This window comes from Stegostoma tigrinum, chromosome 1, assembly GCF_030684315.1.
Source record: "Stegostoma tigrinum isolate sSteTig4 chromosome 1, sSteTig4.hap1, whole genome shotgun sequence".
Taxonomy (NCBI): domain Eukaryota; kingdom Metazoa; phylum Chordata; class Chondrichthyes; order Orectolobiformes; family Stegostomatidae; genus Stegostoma; species Stegostoma tigrinum.
In genome coordinates this window covers 101,905,211-101,929,194 of record NC_081354.1, presented here as the reverse complement: position 1 = coordinate 101,929,194, position 23,984 = coordinate 101,905,211, and the positions used below count along the sequence as shown (strand labels likewise).

At 40.7% G+C, this 23,984-nt stretch overlaps 1 protein-coding gene across 3 annotated transcripts in view; it reads left to right on the top strand.

Annotated features, from left to right (window-relative positions):
- Positions 1 to 23,984, top strand: part of LOC125461679 (BTB/POZ domain-containing protein KCTD8-like) — a 354,309-nt gene that overhangs the window by 228,065 nt on the left and 102,260 nt on the right. Inside the window, exon 2 of one of the 3 annotated variants that reach the window (XM_059647466.1) lies at positions 4,419 to 7,930. The exons of 1 other annotated variant lie outside the window; for it this stretch is intronic. In XM_059647466.1, coding sequence (XP_059503449.1) covers positions 4,419 to 4,483 — 65 coding nt within the window. In that variant the 3' untranslated portion in view covers positions 4,484 to 7,930. Of the gene's footprint in view, positions 1 to 1,432; positions 7,931 to 23,984 lie in introns of those variants that run through there. One more of the 3 variants, XM_048550716.2, reaches the window with a different exon arrangement.

The following is a 23,984-nucleotide window of genomic DNA, read 5'->3' as shown; positions in this document are numbered from 1 at the left end:
ATCACCTTGGAGAAGTACTGCTTGGATCAATCAGGAGCCTCTTATTCCCCAATAGGTGGAAGCGCGGCAACCCTCAGGTTCAAACACAAGCAGTTTTCTTTGTCTAACAAGTCATAGAGTCATACAGCATGGAAACAGATCCTTCAGACCGACCAGTCCATGCCAATCATAATCTCAAACTAAACTAGTCCGACCTGCCTGCCTCGGCCCATATCCCTCCAAACCTTTCCTGTTCGTTATCCATCTAAATGTCTTTTAAATGTTGTAATTATACCTACATCCACTGCTTCCTCAGGAAGTTCATTCCACAAGCGAGCTATTGTCTGTGTAAAAAAAATTGCCTCATGTCTTTTTTAAATCTCTCTCCTCTCACCTCAAAAATGTGCCCCCAATCTTGAAATTCCCCAAATTTCAGAAAAATAACTACCATCAATTCTGTCCATACCTTTCATTATTTTATAAACTTCCATCAGGTCACTTCTCAGCCTCCTAGGCACCAGTGAAAAAAAAGCCCCAGCTTTTCCGGCCTTTCTTTATAACTCAAACCTTCCATACCTGGCAACATCCTGGTAAATCTCTTCTGAACCTTCTCCAGCTTGATAATATCCTTTTTATATTTGGACGACCAGAACCAGACACAGTGTTCCAGAAGAAGTCTCACCAAGGGCCTGTACCACCTCAACATAAGCTCCAACTCCTATACTCAAAGGACTGAGCAATGAAGGCAAGCATGCTAAATGCCTTTTTAACCAATGTGCCCATATGTGATGCAAACTGTAAAGAAATATGAACCTGCACCCCTAGGTCCATCTGTTCTACAACACTACCCAAGACCCTGCCTGTAATTGTATAAGCCCTATCCTTGTTTGTAGTGCTGAAATGAATTTACAACTCCAACTGCCATTTTCAGCCCATTGACCCATCTGATAAAGATCCCTTTGTAATCGTAGAGAACTTTCTTCACTGATTACAATGCCTTTAGTTTTGGTGTCATTTGCACACTTACTACCCATGCCTTTTATATTCTCATTAAAATCATTTATGAGAGAGCAGTGGTCAGGGACTGTGGCAGAGGATTCCCTTTCAAAAAAAAACTGGAGATTCTCTTTCAAAAAAAACTGCTGCTGGGCCTCATTTTCTGGACTGATTGTACAGTTACCATTTTCACAAACCAGCTCCGAGAAATTCTAATGTTACTGGCCATTAGCCTTTGAGAGTGATTGTAATTCATGCACGCTTTTTTCTCAGGTGGTTGTGAACTATTTAATAGGGTGTCAGACCACAAAACTTCCACATCCTCCCTCAGTGACTTCAAAAGGAAGGCATAGTTTTGTTGTCTTGTACCAGTGCATGATGCAGCCAAACAAAGTAAATGGAGATACCTCTGAGTAATGTTTCTGGATTGATCAGCCCCTTTTTGTAACTTTGACAGGGGGACAACAAAGACCAACCTCACCAAAGTCAGAAGGTGACGGGAGGAAACACGACAAGGGAGAGAAAGGAATGGAAAGTGGGACGTCTTGTAATGAACTCTCCAGCTCGAGTTGTGAAAGCCAGTCAGAAGCCAGCACTCCGCAGCAAGAGAACGTTGCTCTTGAATCGCAGTCCGCACCTCCTCAGCCTAGCACCCTGACTCTGGATCGGCCCTCCAAGAAAACCCCCATCCAATGGATGCAGCAGCCTGACAAACGGAGGAACAGTGAACTCTTTCAGACGCTGATGAACAATTCCCGTGATGCGAGCCTCTGCAAAAAGAAAATCAGCGAAAAGCTGAGCGTTGAGGAAGAAATGAAAAAATGCATCCAAGATTTTAGGAAGATCAAAATACCAGTGCAGTTTCCAGAACGCAAGCGTCCATGGCAGTCTGAACTATTACAGAAATATGGACTTTAAATGAACAGAGAAAGAGACTAACTACAGTTGGTGTTCTGTTTGAAATAAGGGTTTGTGGTTCGGAGTCATATGCTGTTTGTCTACTATTTTCTGTCATATCTATTGAACTGTGATAACATTGCAAAAAACGACCTGAAGGACATTTGTCAGAAATGTGTTCCACAAGTCCCACACATGGCATGAGGCATATCTTATAATTATTTTAAATCAATTATACATTCGGATACAACTCCAGGATAGGTGGGACTTGAACCAGACCTCCTGGCCCAAAGGTAGGGATACAACTACTACGCCACATGACAACGGTGCTTGGAGGAAAATAGTTCACTGGAAGTACAGAAAGCATTTTTAAACAGGGTCACCTAATCTACTAGCAGGCTACACAGTGAGAACATGTAACTGTTGCAGCATGTTTCAGTCTGATTAATGACAGGTAGCAAATATAATGATTTCTTTGCCACTGCCTTGATGTGTCAGAAACAGTTATGCATGGGTTTAACAATTGGATGTAATGGAACTCCAGAAAATGTAAAAGGTTGCATTCATTGTTGTTTATAACTTCATTCCAGCTTCCTGCAATTGTAATGCTCTCCATTATACAGTGTTCAGGCCCATGATCCAAAACTACCATCTCCATTTGGCCATATCATTCCTAGAGTAGTTCCTTTTTATTTATCAATAGTCTGGCATAATTTTAAAACAAGTAAAGAATGAATGCCAAGACTTACGATTGAAATATTGAGGATGTTGAGGAGAAGACCATGGTTTTATGAAAGGAATGGTCCCTGTGGAATGCTAACAGTGGAGGGGAGGAGGAGATATGTTTGGAAATGGATTCCTCTGGACATGGTGGAAATGTCAGAAAATGATCCTTCAAATACAGAGACTGATGGAGTGGAAAGTAAGGATGAGGGTAATTCTACCATTATTTGGAGAAAGAGGGGTGATGGCAAGTGTGGGAAGTGGGTGGAGATGGCTAAAGGCCCTATTAACCATGGCACTGCAGAGCCTTTGGTTTTAGAAAGCAAAGGTCACATCAGACTTGGAAGGTGATGTCATTAGAACTTGTGACATAGAGGGAGAAATTGGAAGAACAGACTGGAGTCTTTACAGGAAGGCAGGGTGTGAGGAAATGTAGTCAAGGTGATTGTGGCAGTCAGTAGTTTTGTGGTGGATATTGGTGGACAATCTATCCACATAGGAACAGGGCAGCCAGAGAAGGGAAGAATAACATTAATTCTGTTTTCTCTCCACAGGTGATGCTAGACCTGCCGAGTTTCTCAAGCAATTCTGTTTTTACTTCTGATTTCCAGCAACTGCAGTATTTTGCTTATATTTGAACTCACAGTACACTAATTTGTTCCCCTATAATACAGTAAATTTGAATAATATAAAAATTTTGAACAATTTTGACACTTGCAGCTCAAGGTTAGTAAAGCAATCTGTTCAGATAGCTGCACTGTCTTCATGTGTCTTTTCAGTATACATGGAAGCTGCAAAACTGATAACTGCATTATTTGGAGGCCATTGTTTTAGCACTTGCTATTATGACAGAAATAATATTCTATCTATCCCCTCTCATGGCCAGAATTAAAAGTTTGCAAATGTTGTCTCACCAAATTGCTACTTTTTAATGTGATTAACAGATGTGATTAACAGATCGGAAAAGATGAGCTGGCCCATCAATTCTTTCTCATACAGTTATTATCACCCCTCACTAAGGACTAGCCGTCAAATAATTTAATAGGTGAGGTATTGGTGTCATGATATTGTTGTGCAATTTGTAATTCAAAAGACCCAAGTAATGTTTTACATTAGATTAGATTAGATTCCCTACAGTGTGGAAACAGGCCCTTTGGTCCAACAAGTCCATACCGCTCCTTGAAGCATCCCACCCAGACCCATCCCCCTATAACTCACACACCCCTGAACACTATGGGCAATTTAGAATGGCCGATCCACCTAGCCTGCACATCTTTGGACTGTTCTGTGTACTTTGATTCGAATCCCATGGTGGGATTTGAATTTTTTTATAAAAAGATCTGATGATGACCATGAAGCTATTGTTATAAAAACCCACCTAGTCCATTAACACCCTTCATGGAATGCCTAGTGAGCCAATCAGTTGTATCAAACTACTCTAAAGGCCTCAAAAAAAAAGATTGAACCAATTGAACCATCTGGCATTAACCTAGGCACCAGAAACAAAAATGGCAAGCACAGATCTTTTGACCCGGCAAAGCTAGTGCTAAAATTGAAAGATCCATCTCTTGGTCATGGAATCATACTTCAGACATCCAGGAACAGTGATGGTGATGGTGATATGTCTTGTCCCACTATTAGGACAGACACAACAGAAATGGGGGAACAGTTGTATGTAGTAGGTAGGTAGAAGAGTTGCCCTGGGAGACTTCAAAATTTGACTAAAAACCCCTTGAATGTCATGGCATTAGGTCAAACGTGGACAAACATTAATCTCCTGCTGATTATTAATAATGTGTTTCACCTCCCCAACCTCCTTGCAGACTGCAGTGGTTTTAAAAGGCAGCTCATCACCACCATTTCAAAGACAGCTAGGGACTGGCAATAATTGCTGGTCCAGCCAGCGATGCTCGTGTCCCACAAGTGAATAAGAAAACTATAATCTTCAACATCAAAGGCCTGGCATATTCATTGCCTCACCATGATCATCAAGTATGGTTCAATGAAGAGTGGATAAAGGCATGCCAGGAATGGGTGTACTGGAAAATAAGATGCCAACCTGGTGTGGCAATAAAATAGGAGTACTTCTGTGCAAGGCAGCAAGTGATAGACATGGCTAGGTGATTTTGTAACCAATGGATCAAATCTAAACCATGCTTTTCTAGCCATGGTCAGTAGTGAATGCTGGTGGATAATTGAACATCTAACTGAAGGAGGAACCCCCTCCCAAAATATTCCAATCTTCAATGATAAGGGATCCCAGCATATCGAATAATCATTCAGTGGATAATCCACCTTGGACCCCTCTGGAGGTCTCCAACATCACTGATGATAGCCTGCAGCCAATATGATTCAATCCACATGATATCAAGAAACAACTGGAGGCACTGGATACTGAAAAGACCGCAGGCCCTGGCAACATTCCAGCATTAGTGCTGAGAACTTGTGCTGCAGAACATCCCACACTCCTAGCCAAGCTCTCCCAGCACAGTTACAACACAAGCTACAAGCACCTAACTCATAAAGTGGAAAATTGTCCAGATATGTCCTATGCACAGAAAGCAGGACAAATCTAACCCAGCCAATTACTGCCAATTGTTGACTACTCTTGATTATCATGAAAGTGATTGCAAGGGCCAGCAACCAAATAATTAAGCAGCACAAACTTAGCAATAACCTGCTAATTCATACACAGTTTGGGTTCTGCCAGTGCTACTTAGCTCCTGATTATTCCAACCTCAGGTGAAACATGGACAAAAAGCTGAATTCCAGAGGTGAGCTGAGAGTGACTGCCTTTGACGTCAAGACTGCTTTTGACTGAGTGTGACAGCACAGAGCCAAAAGTACTGAGAATCAGTGGAAGTCTGTGGTTGGTTTCATATCAGACACATGGCTGTGGGGTTTTTTTGGGGGGGAGGGGGCGGGGTGTCGGTCATCTCTTTTCAGGGCATCTCAGCAGGAGTTTCTCAGGACAGCACCCTAAATCAACTGGCTTAAGCAACTTCATCACTGTTCTTCCCTCCATCTTGAGTTTAGATGTCAAGATGTTCACTCGTGATTGCACAATGTTCAGTACCATTCACAGCTCCTCAGATACTCCACAAACATCTGCTCTCTCCATCAATGCTCAGTATCGGGGGTGTGTACTCTCTACAAGAAGGACTGTAGAAATTCATAAGACTCCTTCATCAGCACCTTCCAAATTCATGATCACTTCCATCTAGAAGGACAAGGGCAATAAATGCGTGGGAACACTACCACTTGCAAGTTCCCCTCTAAGCCACCTGCCATCCTGACTTGGAAATGTATCACTGTGCCTTCACCATCACTGTGTCAAAATACTGGAATTCCCTCCCCGATGCCATTGTGCATCTAACTTCACCAAATGGACTGCAGCAATTCAGTAAGACAGCTCATCACCACCTTCTCAGGAGTAAGTAGGGATGAGCCCAGTGAGAAATGCCCATGTTTCATAAATGAATAGACACAGAAATGAATTACTCCCACCCTTGGCTGACATTTGTAACTAGGCTACATGCAAGGCATCAATTTGCTTTTCTCTCTGGATAGTGAGGGTTACAAAGCTATCTTGAAAGAAATTAGCTGTTTCTGACAACATTAATATGTCCTTTCTATTGGCTAGTGCAGGAATCACTATAGATTTTAACCGAACTACTCTGACTGCGGGGAATGGTCCTCCTAAGCTGGGAGCATAGTGAATGGATGAATCACGTTACTTTTGTGGAAAGAAATGAATATGATCAAATGTTCAAGTGAAAAACAATTGCTTATAAATAAAGAAGTTTTTTCTCCCTAAATTTAAAATGATCGCTGCAAATTCGATTATGATTGAGAAGCAGAATATTTAGCCGTGGAGGCTTTGTATCATATCTGAACCAAGGCTCTAAAGGGCCTCAACCTCAAATACAAAGGTAATATTGCAGAACGTGTGACCACCTAAATGATGGGAAATGAACTCCATCTTAAATTACAGGGAAGCGGTCTCCCATCATAGCTTTAGTGGAAAATTAACAAGAAAATTGGAGACCATTAGGATCTTAGCAAAAATACACACAGACAATGAGGGCAATCAGTTCAACTGGTACAAAGTGACCAGACAGGGACAAGTGAACACCAGACATGAAAGGAAATTTCCGGAAGCCTGGTTCTTAACACAGGACTCCATTAACAAACACAGAAATAGACCTCATATACAGACCACTGCTAAAACAACAAAACTGGAAGGGACAAGAGCATCACACCAGAAGACCATATAAATCTGGAAGGAAGCAGAACACCAATGCTTTGATTAGAGGCTGCACTGATAATGTTGTCCAGCAGGGTAACAAAATGTGTACACACCACAGAGCAAGCGGCTGGGCGAGCTAACGAACAACTGCAACATTGGAGACCAATTTAAATTCTGCTGATCTGCTGAAGTTACAATAGGGGCTTGGGAGACCCCATGTGGAAGTTCTATTACATGATGCTCTTTCAGGAAACTCCAGCTTCACAGAAAAAAAAACACTGATGTAATTGTCATGGCTTGGTTCATCTTTATAGGTGAGAATTATCAATCAATCAACTTCCATATTTTGCTTAATGAAATTAGCAACGTTACATAATAACATTATTTGACCATTGTTGCATTGTTGCTTGTGGGATTTTTGCTGTTGGCATATTGACTGCTATGTTTCCTACAACAGTGATTTCACTCCAGAAATATTTAATTGGCTGTAAAACACTTTGGGCTATCATAAGGTCAAGAAAGGTGCTGTAGAAATGCAAGTCTTTCTTTCCGACCAGTGTAATTACTGTTTTTCATAAGTTGATATTGATACTTGAAATTTCTTTCCTATTTATATGTAGCCGTTATGAGACTGGTTGTGAATTAGTAAAAGAAGAATTCACATTTGTCCTTGATATTATGGCAGATTTTGAATTAAATTGAGTTTTACGGCACTGAGCAAAAAGGCCGGTTGAGAGTTGATACTTGTTTCAGAGTATGAGCAGGAGTATTTGAAAATGAGACCTGATAAACACTGGCAGTTAACTGTAGTCTTCAGTGCCATCAATTTCCACACAGCAAATCTCCTTTGGAGGAAGAAATGGATTCAATTCTCCAACTTAAACTTTGTGTAGAATTGCAAGATCATTGACACTTGAAACAAAAAGTGAGATTTGACAATACAGGTTAAAACAAAAACTTGTAAAATGATATAACCATGATCTCTTTTGCTGTCTGTTTCATGAGTGCTGTAATGTCTTGCTGGACTGGTTTGTTTGATGCTAGTTTGAGCTTTATCACTTTGAAAAATGCCTACTTCACTTTAAAAGCAAGTTGAATGTGTTTTGCTTACAAAGGAATTACCTTCTTTAAAAATTAAAATGAGTATTTCAAACCCTTGAGTTTTGTCTGTTTTTACTTTGAAATTTTTATTTACTTAGTGATAATTATGGAATCACTTGGTATCTGAATTGGTAGGCAAAGTCATCAATAATAATCTTGCAATGCAATAAATGAGTTCTGAAAATCAATTGAAATAATACAACAACATCGTCTATTTGAACAATTCATTAACTTTATCAAACAGGTAAGTTGGATTTTTTAGATTGGCTTTTCTTTTGGATCTTTCTTAAAGCAATAGTGGGTAAAATCTGCTCTTAACAGGAGTAGCAGTTTGATCTCTACAGTTTCCATTGGGACTCACCCATTGAACTGCAATTTTCAGGTATCTACCACCCCACCTTCTGAAAAGATTTCCCTGCATTTCTCCCCTAAACTTTCCCTCTGTCATCTTGAACCTGCGACCTCTTGTAGTTGACCCATCCAGCCTGGGAAAAAGCCTCTGACTCTCCAACCTATCGATGCCCCTCCTAATTTTGTAGACCTCCATCAGGCCGCCCCTCAGTCTCTGACTTTCCGGAGAAAACAATCCAAGTTTATCCAACCTCTCCTCATAGCTAAAACTGTCCAGATTAGGCAAGGTCCTTGTAAATCTTTTCTGCATCCTCTGCAAAAAATCCATATCATTCTGGCAACCAGGACTGCACACAATATTCCAAATTTAGCCGAACTAAAGTTTTGTGCAGCTGTTGCGTGAACTCACCAGCTTTTATATTTTTGATGCCCCATGACAGGCATGCTGCAGGCATTCTTGACCACCTTATCCACATTTGTTGCCAGGGATCTGTGGACTTATAAGCCTAGAACCTTTTTCATAGAATCTCTTGTGTGGAAAGAAGCCATTCAGCCCATCGAGACCACACCGACCCATGGAAGAGCACCCCAACCAGCTCCAGTCTCACGACCTAACCCCATAATGCCACATGTTACCGTGGCTAATCTACCCCTGACTAACTGTTACCAAGGCCACAACATTTATTTTTCATGTGAAGGAATCGGGGATGTATAACATAAGGCATCTGCACAGCTCTCCCACTTCCCATCTGTCCAGAGCTCCTTCTCACAATACTTAAATCAGCAACCCACCGTTTAAAGCTCTATTAATCCCAATATTATATCCTGCCCATCTAATACAATTGGCATAAGAAGTTGCGTGGGAATGGGCAGCCCTTTTGTTTAAAAGCTTTTCAAATAACATGAAGGAAAGGTGGGGGACACTATTTTTGGATAATGTCCTTTGCTCACCAGGGCAGTCTCCAATATGACAACATCCTACTTCCTATCCACCTATATTTCAGCACCCACTCACTAAGGAGGGCAAAACCTCCTGACCTATCTTAGTCCAGGATCCATAGTGCTCTTCTTTATGGCCTGCCTGCAGTCGCACGAGTATTCATAAATGAACACTGTGCTGCTGCTTTACCTGTCCAAGCTGCCTGCTAATCCTCCAGAAGGTGGGAGCTCCACACAAGAAATAGATAGAAGTCCTGCTTTCAACCAAGCTAATACTGCATGCAGTATATTACAGATCTAGAGTGAACTTCTTCTCCACAATTCAGTCTCTAGCTGACATTTTAGTTGGGGACGTGAGTGGTCCACACATTGCACTCATCCTGTAATTTATAGCCCACGATGTGCGGTAGAAAGAGTTCCTCAGTAATTGCCCTACAGTCTTGGCTGAAAGAATGTCATTAGCAGGTTTCTGTGGTATAATAAAACTCTGGGTAATTTAAATTGATTTGCATATCAATTTGTTTCAGAACTTGTGGGAAGCCATCCATGAACCAAAATCTCATTAGATATGCCCAAAAAGTACCAATAATTGGTGTTAGAAATGCTAAAAAGATTCCATGTGTTGTCATTTTTAACTAAGACAAAGTGGCAGGCCCAGAACTTTTTTCATTGGTGCAGCAACTCTCTAGAAAAGCAATGGGATTAGCTTTTGGCACTTAATAAAATTGTTCATGTCAATATTGTGATAACGTTTATCATTCTAACTGTACACTTATGAATCCAATCTAACAGAGTATTTTCATTGATATTGGTAAATTTGAATTGTTGTTAAGAGGAACTGACTGAAATCTAATCTGTTGTAGAAACGTACTTCAGTTTAGTGGAAGCTCAAATGTTATATTATAAATTAGCATTTTTTTGAATAATGGAAATGTAATAAGTATAGGCTACCATGATATCTTAAATAGAAAACCTTTTAAGTGGTGGGATGAGATTTTTGTTCACATTTCTAGGTTGGTAATCTGGCCGAGAGCCCAATCAAAGTAAAACTTTGACAGAACATATCATTTTCAGCAATATTCAGGTTCAGTGCTAACAAACTTCATTAAGTTTATCACATATTCTCAAAAATGTTGAATCAAATTAAATGCGGCATTTTTAAGCACAATTTTAACTTCGCACAATTGTAAACTTTCTCTTCCAGTGAAATACAGATGAGGAACCCAATTTCACATTTGTCATGTAATTATTCAATCTATGAGGAATGAAATGATCCTTAGAAATGGAAATGAATGGCTAGAACATAATGGGCTGTACATCACTTTATTTGGGAAATACCCGCCATCCTAAGCGTCAGTCAGGCATCTAAGTAAACAGAGATTTGCTGTGAACTTCTAGCTAACCAAAAGCCAAGAGCTCTTTATCTCAGGCAGCACAAGGAGTAGTCCTAGCTGCTGGTAACAATGGTAAACAGATGCCCAAGGTCAGCGAAGGACCCAGGTCACAGGTTAGTGAGAACAAGAGGAGGTTGCTGGCTGGAGAGGTATAGGAAGGGATTGGCACACAGTGAAATGGTTTATATTTTAGACCCCTTGTATTACACAGGGACCCTCAATCAAACACTGAGGGTTTAACAACAAGGGGCTCACCTGGGACCCGACAAGCAAACCTGACAGGGTGACTGTCCTGCCTGCTCTGGCTTGAATACTTGGATAATAGGATAAAGCCATTTGGCATTAAGTATCCACTTAAGGGCCTCAGATGGTGTCTGAGATTTAGCATTGTCAACAATTTAGCATTGCCATCAGCCCTCAATTTAAGACGGAGAGGAAGGAACGCTGTGGGGCCCCAAATAAATCTGCTTCTGCCTTCAAACTCACCTTGGCGTGGGTCTTACATTCCACCCAATGATGTAAACTTTAATAATTTACATGTCCTTGGTTTGATAACAAAAACCTACAAAACATATGTGCAAACATGAAATGCCTGCTAGAGGGAGCTCTAATATTTTCTAGTTTACTCAGGTGCATACCTAGATGCTTTCGAAATACAATATTCCACATAATTTTGTATAAAAAAATTATAGGGCAGGCAATGCTATAATGGTAATGTCACTGAGTTATTAATTCAAAGGCCATAGACATGTTCTGCGGGTATCTCCCAACATGATTGCTGGTGGGACCTAAATCCAATGAATAAACCTGGAATTAGAAATTAGCCTCAGTTATGGTGACTGTGGTTCTATTTCTAACATGTTGCATCCTGAGGTTGTGAAAGTTGTTAAATGAACACAAGCAGTTAGAAGATAATGGGAACTGCAGATGCTGGAGAATTCCAAGATAATAAAATGTGAGGCTGGATGAACACAGCAGGCCAAGCAGCATCTCAGGAGCACAAAAGCTGACGTTTCGGGCCTAGACCCTTCATGAAGGGTCTAGGCCCGAAACGTCAGCTTTTGTGCTCCTGAGATGCTGCTTGGCCTGTTGTGTTCATCCAGCCTCACATTTTATTAACATGCAGTTAGAACGTTTTTTTCCCATAGTTTCCGTTTTTTATACGTGCTATTATACATCCAGGTCATGCACATGAAATTCCAGCATTAGCCATTTTGTCTTTAAAGGACAAGTGTCTGTTTCTGGTCTGATAAAATTTTGCTTTGTGCCTGAAGCAGCCAACAACAATGTTTGTTGTCTCGATGAGCACAGAATGACTTACAAATCACAGCTCTCAAACCGGACTTTAGTTTCCAGGTCCACCAGGTCTTGTCCCAGCCACAGCTCTAAACAGTCCAGTAGAATTATTGAAGCCCTGCAACACTAATCCAGACGGTGGTACTATTCACTCTGATTCACAATTGTCCTCTGAGGCCAAACACTTACCCTCAAGATCTCAGTACTCTTATTCAATCGCATCTGGAAACTGGAGCATAATCTTATTTGGATTTCTACCTAACTATTTACATATTCATTGAGAACCAAAACCGTGGACTCCTCATACCTTCTCAACTGCTGTTGGCCTTTGGCTTCCTTTGGAGACACTGCACAAAAGTAGATGTTACCAAATTTCTATGTCAAATATTTTATTAAACCAACAAAATGTATCTACCTTTTAACCACCTCCATCAGAAATAAATACATTTTCAAGTGAAAAATAACATGCTGTTGCAGATATCCTCTGTTTAAAGCACATTCTATGATCAAGTTTTTGTTTTAATGCATTGGTAAATAACGCTGAACAACACTGGAGTATCTATTTGTGTTTTAGCATGGGTGCGGCATGTGCACCAAAATCCATGTTTTAAATAAAGTTTGCATTTTAGGAGATAACTCCACTTGCCTTCCTGACCCTCACTCAATACCCCTGCTCACCAATCCCAACACTTTGTACCCTTCCTCAAACTACCTCACTCGCTCCTGTTTGCAGTAGGGAAACAGCAAGAGGAGCCTTGAGAGGGATGGAGTGAGGGGATGAGAGGAAGGAAGTGTGGAATGGGAAGCAATGGAAATGGGAGGGGCAAGAGGGCCAGTGAGCGGATGGCACAAGGCAGTCATGGGGAAGAAGCAGTGATGTGTGGCACTGAGTGGTGGTGAGCCAATGGGTGGATGAGTGTGGGGTATGCGGGGGAGAAATGTGGGAAGCAGTGAGAAGTAGGGAGCAGGTGATGGGTAGAAATTAGAGATAATGGGAACTGCAGATGCTGGAGAATCCGAGATAACAAAGTGTGGAGCTGGATGAACACAGCAGGCCAAGCAGCATTTTAGGAGCACAAAAGCTGACGTTTCGGGCCTAGACCCTTCATCAGAAAAGGGGGAGGGGGAGAGGGTTCTGAAATAAATAGAGAGAGGGGGGAGGCAGATCAAAGATGGATAGAGGAGAATATAGGTGGAGAGGAGAGTATGGGTGTGGAGGTAGGGAGGGGATAGGTCAATACGGGGAGGACGGACAGGTCAAGGGGGGGGCGGGATGAGGTTAGTAGGTAGGAAATGGAGGTGTGGCTTGAGGTGCGAGGAGGGATAGGTGAGAGGAAGAACATGTTAGGCAGGCAGGGGCGAGGTGGGCTGTTTTTGGGATGAAATTAGTGGATTTTTAAGAGGGCTTTTGGGTCATTTTGCTTTAGCAGAATTTGAATGTAAAAGTTACAGATCAAGAACCAACCCACCCTTACTACATGCTTTATTATTGTAAAGTAATTTCCATTTGGCATGTGTACATTTACTAGCTTTATTTTGAGGCTAAAAGAGAGAGACATATTTGAAGAGATAATGGGAACTGCAGATGCTGGAGAATCCAAGATAACAAAATGTGAGGCTGGATGAACACAGCAGGCCAAGCATCATCTCAGGAGCACAAAAGCTGACGTTTCGGGCCTAGACCCTTCATCAGACATATTTAAAATTGTGCTTTATCCTAAATGAAGTAACTGCATCATTAATCATTTCATTGACAAATTAATTTCTGTTACATGCTAGAGAGTTGTTTATATCCTTACTTATTAGATGCTAATACAATGAGAGTTTAGAACTGCTAAGCACAGGCATTTTGAAATTCAATTCATAATTGTAATCTTCTTTCTTTTCTAGGTCAACATAATCTATTTTCTGTACATTTTTCACAACCCAACAAAAAGAATTGACAACTGATGAACTTGTCCACAATTAATTTCCCTGCAAAACATTTACTTTTAAGTGTCCTTCAGCTTTTAAGATTCAAATGGAAGGATTTACACAGGTTGTCTTGATCAAAGAACATAGAACATTACAGCACAGTACTGGCCCTTCGGCCTTCGATGTTGTGCCGACCTGTCATACCAACCTGAAGCCCATCTAACCTACACTATTCCATGTACGTCCATATGCTTGTCCAATGATGATTTAAATGTACCTAAAGTTGGCAAATCTACTACCGTTGCAGGCAAAGCGTTCCATTCCCTTACTACTCTCGGAGTAAAGAAACTATCTCTGACATCTGTCCTATATCTTTCACCCCTCAATTTAAAGCTATGCCCCCTCGTGCTCGCCTTCACCATCCTAGGAAAAAGGCCCTCCCGATCCACCCTATCTAACCCTCTGATTATTTTATATGTTTCAATTAAGTCACCTCTCAGCCTTCTTCTCTATAATGAAAACAGCCTCAAGTCCCTCAGCCTTTCCTCGTAAGACCTTCCCTCCATACCAGGCAACATCCTAGTAAATCTCCTTTGCACCCTATCCAAAGCTTCCACATCCTCCTTATAATGCGGTGACCAGAACTATACACAATACTCCAAGTGCAGCTGCACCAGAGTTTTGTACAGCTTCACCATAACCTCTTGGTTCCGGAACTCGATCCCTCTATTAATAAAAGCTAAAACACTGTATGACTTCTTAACAGCCCTGTCAACCTGTGTGGCAACTTTCAAGGATCTGTGTACATGGACACCGAGATCTCTCTGCTCATCTGCACTACCAAGAATCTTACCATCAGCCCAGTACTTTGCATTCCAGTTACTCCTACCAAAGTGTATCACCTCACACTTGTTCGCATTAAACTCCATTTGCCACCTCTCAGCCCAGCTCTGCAGCTTATCTATGTCTCTCTGTAACCTACAACATCCTTTTTCACTATCCACAACTCCACCGACCTTGGTGTCATCTGCAAATTTACTAACCCACCCTTCTACGCCCTCATCCAGGCCATTTATAAAATTGACAAACAACGGTGGACCCAACACCGACCCTTGCGGTACACCACTAGTAACTGGTCTCCAGGATGAACATTTCCCATCAACTACCACCCTCTGTCTTCTTTCAGCAAGCCAATTCCCGATCCAAACTGCTATATCTCCCACAATCCCATTCCTCCGCATTTTGTACAATAGCCTACGGTGGGGAAACTTATCGAACGCCTTGCTGAAACCCATGTACACCACATCAACCGGTTTACTCTCATCTACCTGTTTGGTCACCTTCTCAAAGAACTCAATAAGGTTTGTGAGGCATGACCTTCCCTTCACAAAACTGTGCTGACTATCCCTAATCAAATTATTCTTTTCTAGATGATTATAAATCCTATCTCTTAAAACCTTTTCCAACACTTTACCAACAACTGAAGTAAGGCTCACTGGTCTATAATTACCAGGGTTGTCTCAACTCCCCTTCTTGAACAGGGGAACCACATTTGCTATCCTCCAGTCGTCTGGCACTATTCCTGTAGACAATGATGATGATCATGTTCTGTATGCTTGTGGATAATTTTAATACCATTAATACCAGGCACAACATTTTAGATATTGTGGAGATGGAACAAAACAATCTTGGTGAAAGAGAAACTATAAGGGAAGGAGTTAAATTTCATAGGTCAATTTGTAAAGATTCCACATTGTATGTAGATCTTAATGTTGGACAAACCATTAGAATTTGTCGCAAAAGATTTGGGTCAATAGAAGGGGCAATGAGATAAAGCAAGACACTGTCAGTATACATATGGAACCATGCAACTAATTATATGGGATGGATATCAGAGAGAGCCAAAAGTGGGCCAATGATATAAATGAAATGAATTACACATGTATAAACTGAGAACATTTTAGCCTGCATTGCAACAGAACTAAAAATGATCACAAGGGTAAATTGTGGAAGAACAAAATTTGAAAATGAAACATGAAAAATTGACAAAGTTCTTGAAGAGATCAAAGGACATTGCAAAACAAAGAAGACCTGAGTCACATTCACATTGTAGCTGTCAGAGTCACAAATGATATCCAATTTCAAAACAATGCATTTAGGAAGTTGTAAACATAGGCTCAACATAATTCTAGAGATAACAGAGTTTAGGCATGCTTTTTTTAAAAGAAATGATTGTGTTAGTAGTTGTTTGAAAAGAGTGTGTAGAGAATAGATTTAAATTACTGATGTTAGTAAACTTGGTCCCAAGAAAATGAAATGCTAAGTTGAGAGAATGTCAACAGAAAACGTGATGAATGGCAAAATTGATAGCCTCCAAAATTGGGCTTGGGGATTAGATTTCCTACAGTGTGGAAGCAGACTCTTTGGCCCAACAAGTCCACACTGCCCCTTGAAGCATTCCACCCAGACCCATCCCCCTATAACCCACATACTCCTGAACTCTATGGGCAATTTTAGCATGGCCAATCCACCCAGCCTGCAGATCTTGGGACCGTGGGAGGAAATTAGAGCACCCAGAGGAAACCCATGCAAACACGGGGCGAATGTGCAAACTCCACAAAGACAGTTGTCTGAGGCTGGAATTGAACCTGGGTCCCTGGCACGGTGAGACTGCAGTGCTAACCACTGAGCCACTGAGCCACCGTGCCACCAATTGTTGCAATGTGCAATTTAATAGTGACTCCTCAGTGTAATGCAGGCAGCAAATAAACTTTGTGCAGCTAGACTGTTATAATGCTTGTTATGTCAGCCAAGTAAACAGGAGAGAAAAGTTCATGCAAGATTCACAAGACCTTCAAGACAGACTGCACATCTTGAAAAGAAGGTACACTGACTTCACAGGTGCTGAAATCTGGGAAAGAGAATTTAAAGATTAGGAAGACCTTTGAAAAATGGCAAAATCTGCCAGATTCTTGCATGCAATACTGGACACCTTGTTGCAAGACCGGGTAAGTGGAGACATGTCCTTTTTCCAGGAGGCCCTTTAGGAAGGTACTAAGAAGGAAGTTGAAGCAGCTAAGTGTTTTGGCAATGCCGGCTGACTAATCCCAAGGAATTGTATGCAATATCGCATGGCATTTTTTACCAGCTGCACTCCTAGTGTCACACACTGTTCTATTTACCATTGCTTTGCACCATTTTATTCGAGTTTGCATTATTTGATCAATTATTTCATTTCATCTTTTTACTGCTAGTATTTACTTAGTTTTGTTCCTGAAGTTTTGCTTCAGGTTTGATCACATTTCTTTTCAAGCCTTGCGATACATTTTATTCTTTCTAATTTTCAAAAAACATAGAACAAGAAAGAAAATAAAGAAAAACAAACAAAACAGCACATATGACTCATCTGCAACCTCAAATAAAAATCAACATTCATTTCAGAAAAATGAAGGATTTGACAAATTAGTTTGCACTGCCTGCAAAATATCTAAACTTCTTTTCATCCCATTCAGTCTTAATTTTCAAGCAAAGATAATGAGCTTCTGCTGCCATGGTTACAGAGAGTCAAGAGCTATGTGTCCCAGATTCCAACAAATACGTAACATTCTTATTATAAATAGCTCCCTGCAATAAATGATAAAGATTCAATTCTTTCATGCAAACTTTTCAAGTATTTCAAAAAAAATTATTCAAGACCCTCTTTTAACTATTTCACATTTGGGGAAATAGGTGTTGTACTCACATCAATTTGAAATATTTTCCTCCATAAGATGTTGTAACCATACCTTTGACAAAATGATGGCCCTAGTTTGGCAGGGCATGCACAACACATCATAAAATTGGTCTAAATGATCTCTGCTGCAATTATCATTGTGGTAATTGCAATTGCTCACATTAACAGAATAATTTAGTGTTGAGTTAATGTCCAGATGGTATCTGAGGACAGAAACAGCATCATGTAAATGCGTGCTCTCTATCATAGAAGACTTCATGATGTTTCATAAAAACCAAAAGAACTGTGAATGCTGTAAATCAGGAACAAATGCAAAGTTGCTGGAAAAGCTCAGCAGGTCTGGCAGCATCTGTGAAGATGAAAACAGAGTTAACGTAAGGGTCACTGGACCCGAAACATTAACTCTGTTTTTACCTTCGCAGATGCTGCCAGACCTGCTGAGTTTTTCCAGCAACTTTGTTTTTGTTCACGATGTTTCATTATGAGCCAGTCTATGATTGCTTCATTATTTTCTGGCTAAGGTGCAATGAAGTACCAGAGCTGTTTTCTGTAGTTTTAACTGAAAAAGTAATTGAGATACTTCAGAACAGCAGCTTAATATAAAAATAAGGCACAGGTAGAAAACTAAACTACTGTGGGCTCCCTTAATCGATAATTCAAGGATTCTGATTTTTTAAAAAATGCCTAAGCAGCCTGATGCTGTAAAGTTCAACAAAAGTGCCCAAAATAGTCATCGTTTACTTCATTCTCCACATATTTACCCTATAAAGACTAAATTGACAGCAGGCTAAAGAAAAGTGCTGCGGTGTCACTGATGTAGAGGGGGAGAAATGGAGATAACAAAGTACAGTAGGGAACGTTCAGCATCATTTCAACAATTTTTGGAAGTAGATCCTGCGTAACCACATGGTCTGAGAAATTTAGTCATCCCTATTGGTATAATATTTGTACTTGAATAGGATAGCCCAACAGTATCCCTGATGCTGGGCATTCCCATACAAATAATGCACAGAACTGTCACCAAGCATCGTGAAAGACTGGGTCACTACATAGTCCAAAGCTCTCAGGTACATGAGGGTGTGTCATTGAACTGTGCTGGTCAGTGCTTAGGCTTGGGCTTGGAGGCCTGGCTTGCTGATAGGAATGGAGTGATGCTGGACAAGGGTTATTGATTTCGCTCAGTGAGGGAGGATAGCAGTGTCCTGGGAGAAGGTTGCAATGAGAACAATACATATGCTCCACCACCCAACCACCTTGCTTGAAGGACTCATGATCTGTAGGATACACTGCAGCATCTGAACAAGGCTACTTTGGCAGCAGCTGTTTCCTCTTGCTTGTTTCTATTATATCAATATTGTGCAACACCAACACCGCCAAATCACATGCCCTCTCTTTGGACTTCTTTTGATGCCGTCATCATCATGGGGTCAATATTCTAGAATACCCTAACTAGTATTAAATTAGGAGCATCATCACCATTGGGACTGCGATGGTTCAAGAAGAAGGCCCAGAACAACCTTTTCATGGCACAAAAGTTTAGCAATAAATACTAACTTTGTCAGTGTCATTCCAAATTCTGAGACCAAATAAAATATTTTCAAAGGCTTATGTCCTGGAAAGATTGTAATAGTACCAGAAATTAGAAAAAAAGCTTGTGCATTAACAATAAATTAAATTTACAGATCTAACGTTTATGTTAATAATGATACTGAAACAATCAGAGTTTATAATTTATATGGATTAAATTAAGTTTCTGCTTCCAGGTTAATTGTGTGCAAAAGAAAACCAGCATCTAGAAGTTATAACTAATTTTTTTACTTCAGGTTTTGTGAACATCAGTACCCTGCCGAGAAACCAGCATTAAAATACATGACTGCATGAGTTTTTGATGAATTCATATTCGATACATTGTAAACATGCCAGAAATGATGAGCACTTGTCATTTAATTTGTAGGTGAAGATTTCATGGTGTGATAATTTTATTTTAGTTCATTCATGAAAGTTGGCATTACTGACTATTCCAACATCAATTGCATGCCCATAATTGCTCTGGAAAAGGCAATGGTGTGCTATCTTCTTTAACTGTTTCTGACATGGTGGGGAGGTGACAGGCAGGTACATTGCAAGTACAGTGCTATTGGCACAGGAGTTCCAAGATTTTGACAGAGACACAGTGAAAAAATGACGCTGAAGTTCCGCGTCGGATGGAGTATGACTTGGAGGGGGACTAGCAGGTGGCAGTGGAAAATGTGAAACTCTCCAGTTTGGCACAAAGAATAAAACAGAAGCATATTGGTGATTACTGAGCTCTAAGATGCACATGAATCTTGGTTTCCAAGGTTGGTAGGTAGGTTTAGCAAATATTTAGGATACAGAATGTTGTAATCTATTCTGAGTAGAGAGATTAATTACAGCCTATTTATGAGACCATGTCTGGAGTGTTACAGACAGTATCAGTCTCTTTACCTATGTGAAAATGTAAATTTACAGGAGGCAAGTCAGAAAATGCTTGTTAGACTGATACCTCGAATTGGAGAGTAGTTTACTCGGAAAGAACATGCTAGTGGCTTGATTAAAACATACAAAATCCTGCCAGCATTTGATTGGAGAGATGCAGAAAAAATGTTTCCCTACATGGGACAAATTAGAATGAGGTGTCATAATTTATAAATAAGGGATCCCCCTTTTAAGGCAGATATAAGGAGATCTTTTCTTTTCTCTCTCTGAGGGCTATCAATTTCTGGAACTATCTTCCTCAAGAGGCAGTGGATGTAAGTATTTTTAAGGCAGGAGTATTGAAACTTTTGAGAAGGAACTGTTTAAAAAGTTAACAAAGTAAGCAAGAATGTGGAGTGGAGATTCTAACCTGATCAATTCAACCAACATCTTATTGATGAGTTGAGCAGGCTCAAGCTGAGTGGCCTATTCCTGCTATTAATTTCTGTATTTGTATTCTCACATCACCTTCCTCAAGGGCTTCTTGTAGATCCCAGGTAGGAATTGGGGAGACAGGAGCTAAATCACCTACTGCAGAATTCATACTCTCTTACTTGCTCTTGGAACCACAGCACTTATATGACAGATCCACTTCAGTTTCTGGTCAATGGTAAGTTAGAGACAATCATTGCCTGGCATTAGTGGGACCACTATTACTTGCTAGTGCTCTGCTCAAAACTGGATGCTGTCCAAATATTGTCACAAATAGGTACGGACTGCTTCAATATCTGATGAGTCATGAGTGGAGCTGAAAATATGGGATAATCAGAGAACATTCCCACTTTAACTTCATGATTGAAGGAAGGTCATTAATGAAGCAGCTGAAAATTGTTGAATGTGGGAATCCAGCTGTGAAGGCGATGGCCGAGCGGTATTATTGCTGGAGTGTTAATCCAGAGACCCAGATAATGTACAGGGGGATAACACGGTGTGAAGCTGGATGAGCACAGCAGGCCAAGCTGCATAAGAGGAGCAGGAAAGCTTGATGTTTTGGGTCGGGACCCTTCTTCAGAAATGGGGGAGGGGAAGGGGATTCTGAAATAAATAGAGAGACGGGGGAGGCAAATAGAAGATGGATAGAAGAGGAAATAGGGTTTGCATGAAGGCTGCACTCTGGTCAAGAGCTGAGTGGTTCAGGCAGAACCCAAATTTAGCATCAGTTCAGGAACGTTTGAAAGTAAATCATTATTAATTGACAACAGTTATATGATCCCCATTCTGCAAGCTTAATAATCCCAAAAAAACTAATTGAACTTAATTTTACCATTCGGTACGATGGAATTCAAACGCATGTCCTGAGAACATTAACCTGGTGTTCTGGAGTACTGGTCAAATGATATTACAACTATACTACTGGCTCCTTATGAGATTATTCCTTTGCAAGTGTTGTTTTGTAGCACTATTGATGATCCCTTTCACCACTTTGCTGCTGATCTATGGTAGACTGACTGTGTTTGTAATTGGCCAGAGCTGTTTAGTCTTGCCTTTTGAGTAATGGTCATATCTGGACAATATGGCACATTGCAACTAATGAAACTACTAGAACAACTTGTCTAGGAGTGCAACTAGTTCTGGAACACAAATCTTCAGTGCACTTGATGTAATGGCATTAAGACCTACAGTCTTTGCTGTATTTGATATCTTCAGCTGTTTATTTGACATAACATGGAGTGAATTGAATTGGCTGAGTATTGAAAATTATGCCAGAGCCCTCAGGATGAAGGTGAGATGGATCATCTACTTGACACTTCAGACTGAAAGAGGATGTAAATGCTTCAGCTTTGAACTTTGTGCTGATGTGCTAGGCTTCCATATAGTTGAGGATGAGAACATTTTAACGCCTCCTCCTGTTAATCTTACAATTGTCCATCACCATTGATGACTGGATGTGACAGAAATGCAGAGTTTAGATGTGATCCATTGGTTTGGAATTGTATAGATATGTCTACTACATGCTGCTGCTTTCACTGTTTGGCATCCTCGTAGTCCTGGGGATTGTAGCCTCACTGGGTAGAAACCTCATTTATAATTTTGCCTGAAGCTGCTCAATGCATGCCCTCATGTACTCTTCTTTAAAAAAGGTTTGATTCCCACAGCTTGGTGGTAAAGGTAGAGTGCAGGAAATATCAGGTTACAAGGTTACAACTTGTGATTGGTTACAATTCTGCTGGTGCTGATGGCCTATCCCACCTTAAGAATGCCTTATTTACAGGTTGCTTGGTATGTACTATGTCAAACATATTTAACATGGTGGTAGTGTTATAGAAGATGGTGGAAGGTTTCTACTTTGTGACAGCAGAACCTCATCTCCATGAAAACTATGCAATCACTCCTTCTGATAATATCATAGGCAGATGCATCTGCACCAGATGAATTGGTGAGGATGAGGTCAGTTACGTTTTTTTCCCACTTGTTATTTTCCTCACCACCTACTGCACACCCAGTCTCCAAGTTATAGCCTTTAGATCGTCCAAGTCAGTCAGTAGGCTGAGCCACTGTTAGTAATGGTCATTGAGATCTACCACCCAGAATACATTCTATGCCCTTGCCACCCTCAGTACTTCTACTAAGTGATGTTCAACATGGTGAAGCACTGATTCATCTGCCAAGGCAGCAGTTAGTGGCTCTGTATGTAAATCTCCAAGTTGCACCTGATGCAAGATGAGACTTCATGGGACTTACAGTCAATGCTGAGCTCACGCAGGGCAATTCCCTCCCAGTTGTGTACCTTTGTGTGTTTGTTTATTGGTAGATGTGTAACTTTATCTTTGACTGCTTTACCTTTCTGTATTAGCACCAGCTTTCACTTTACTTTGCTTTTTGCATGCATTTTTGCTCTCAATTGATTATTTGAATGCACATTCCCTGGATTAGATGCTGTTGGGTTAAAATTGGCCTCAGGGTGTTAGCTTCACTTTGTTGCATGTTTCCTTAAGGGTCTAAATATTGTCTGTGATACGAAGGTACACTTCTGACTATACAATGAGCTGGACACTATTCTGACAAAAATGTTCCAGTGCGCACAGCTAATATGTACAATATGTATGCAAAGCAGAAAAATCAGAAGCTTAATAAGCATGCAATGTTATTTTGACAGCAGCACTCTGCTTTGGAGTTCCATGCTCTAGTGGACAGCCACTCTTAACCTCCCAAAATGATACAATTGTTCAACCGGACGAATGACCCATCACAAGCTCTTTGGTAATCTAAAGGCTTGTTGCTCCCAGTCATGAGTAGCTTACTTGGAATTGCACGTGTCTGGGAGAATTATACAGAAATGATGTTGTTAGAACAAGCAGTTAAAAGATGGAGAGTGAGGAAAGGACGTGGGGTAAAATGAGGGTACATTGGGAAGCGATCTTCCAGAAACAGGTTTTTTGGAGAATAGGCTACAGGCATTCTGTGATAACCTGCAGACACCTTTTCACAAGAGTATGGACAGCCCTGTTTTCAGCAGCCTGAGCTTCCACTGCAGTTCTCAAACAGGGGCTGAAGCTTGGGTATGCTGCAATAGAAACATTGTCACCAGATGCTATATTATCGTAGGTTCCATAAATGTGTTAATTGTATTAGCCACTCATTTCATACTGGAAAAGATAAGCTCCAAGCTGTGTAAGAATCTCTAACAAGACTCCTGCATGCTAGTTAAAATTGAAACAGGGTTTCTCAGAGTAACAAACATTTAAGTATACCTATATTTATATCATCTCTGCAGTTTGGTCCATCAAAGTCATCTTCTGAAACCTTTAAATTAAATTATAGTGTGACCTTGGCCTTAAGCAAGCTGACAATTGCAATGTCCTTTTAGCATTCCCTGGCTACAATGATGATTCAACACACGCAGATCCCATTTCTAATTTATCCTATATATTATGCACAGGGTCTGAGACTGAGCTCGAGGCTATGAGGGTGAAAG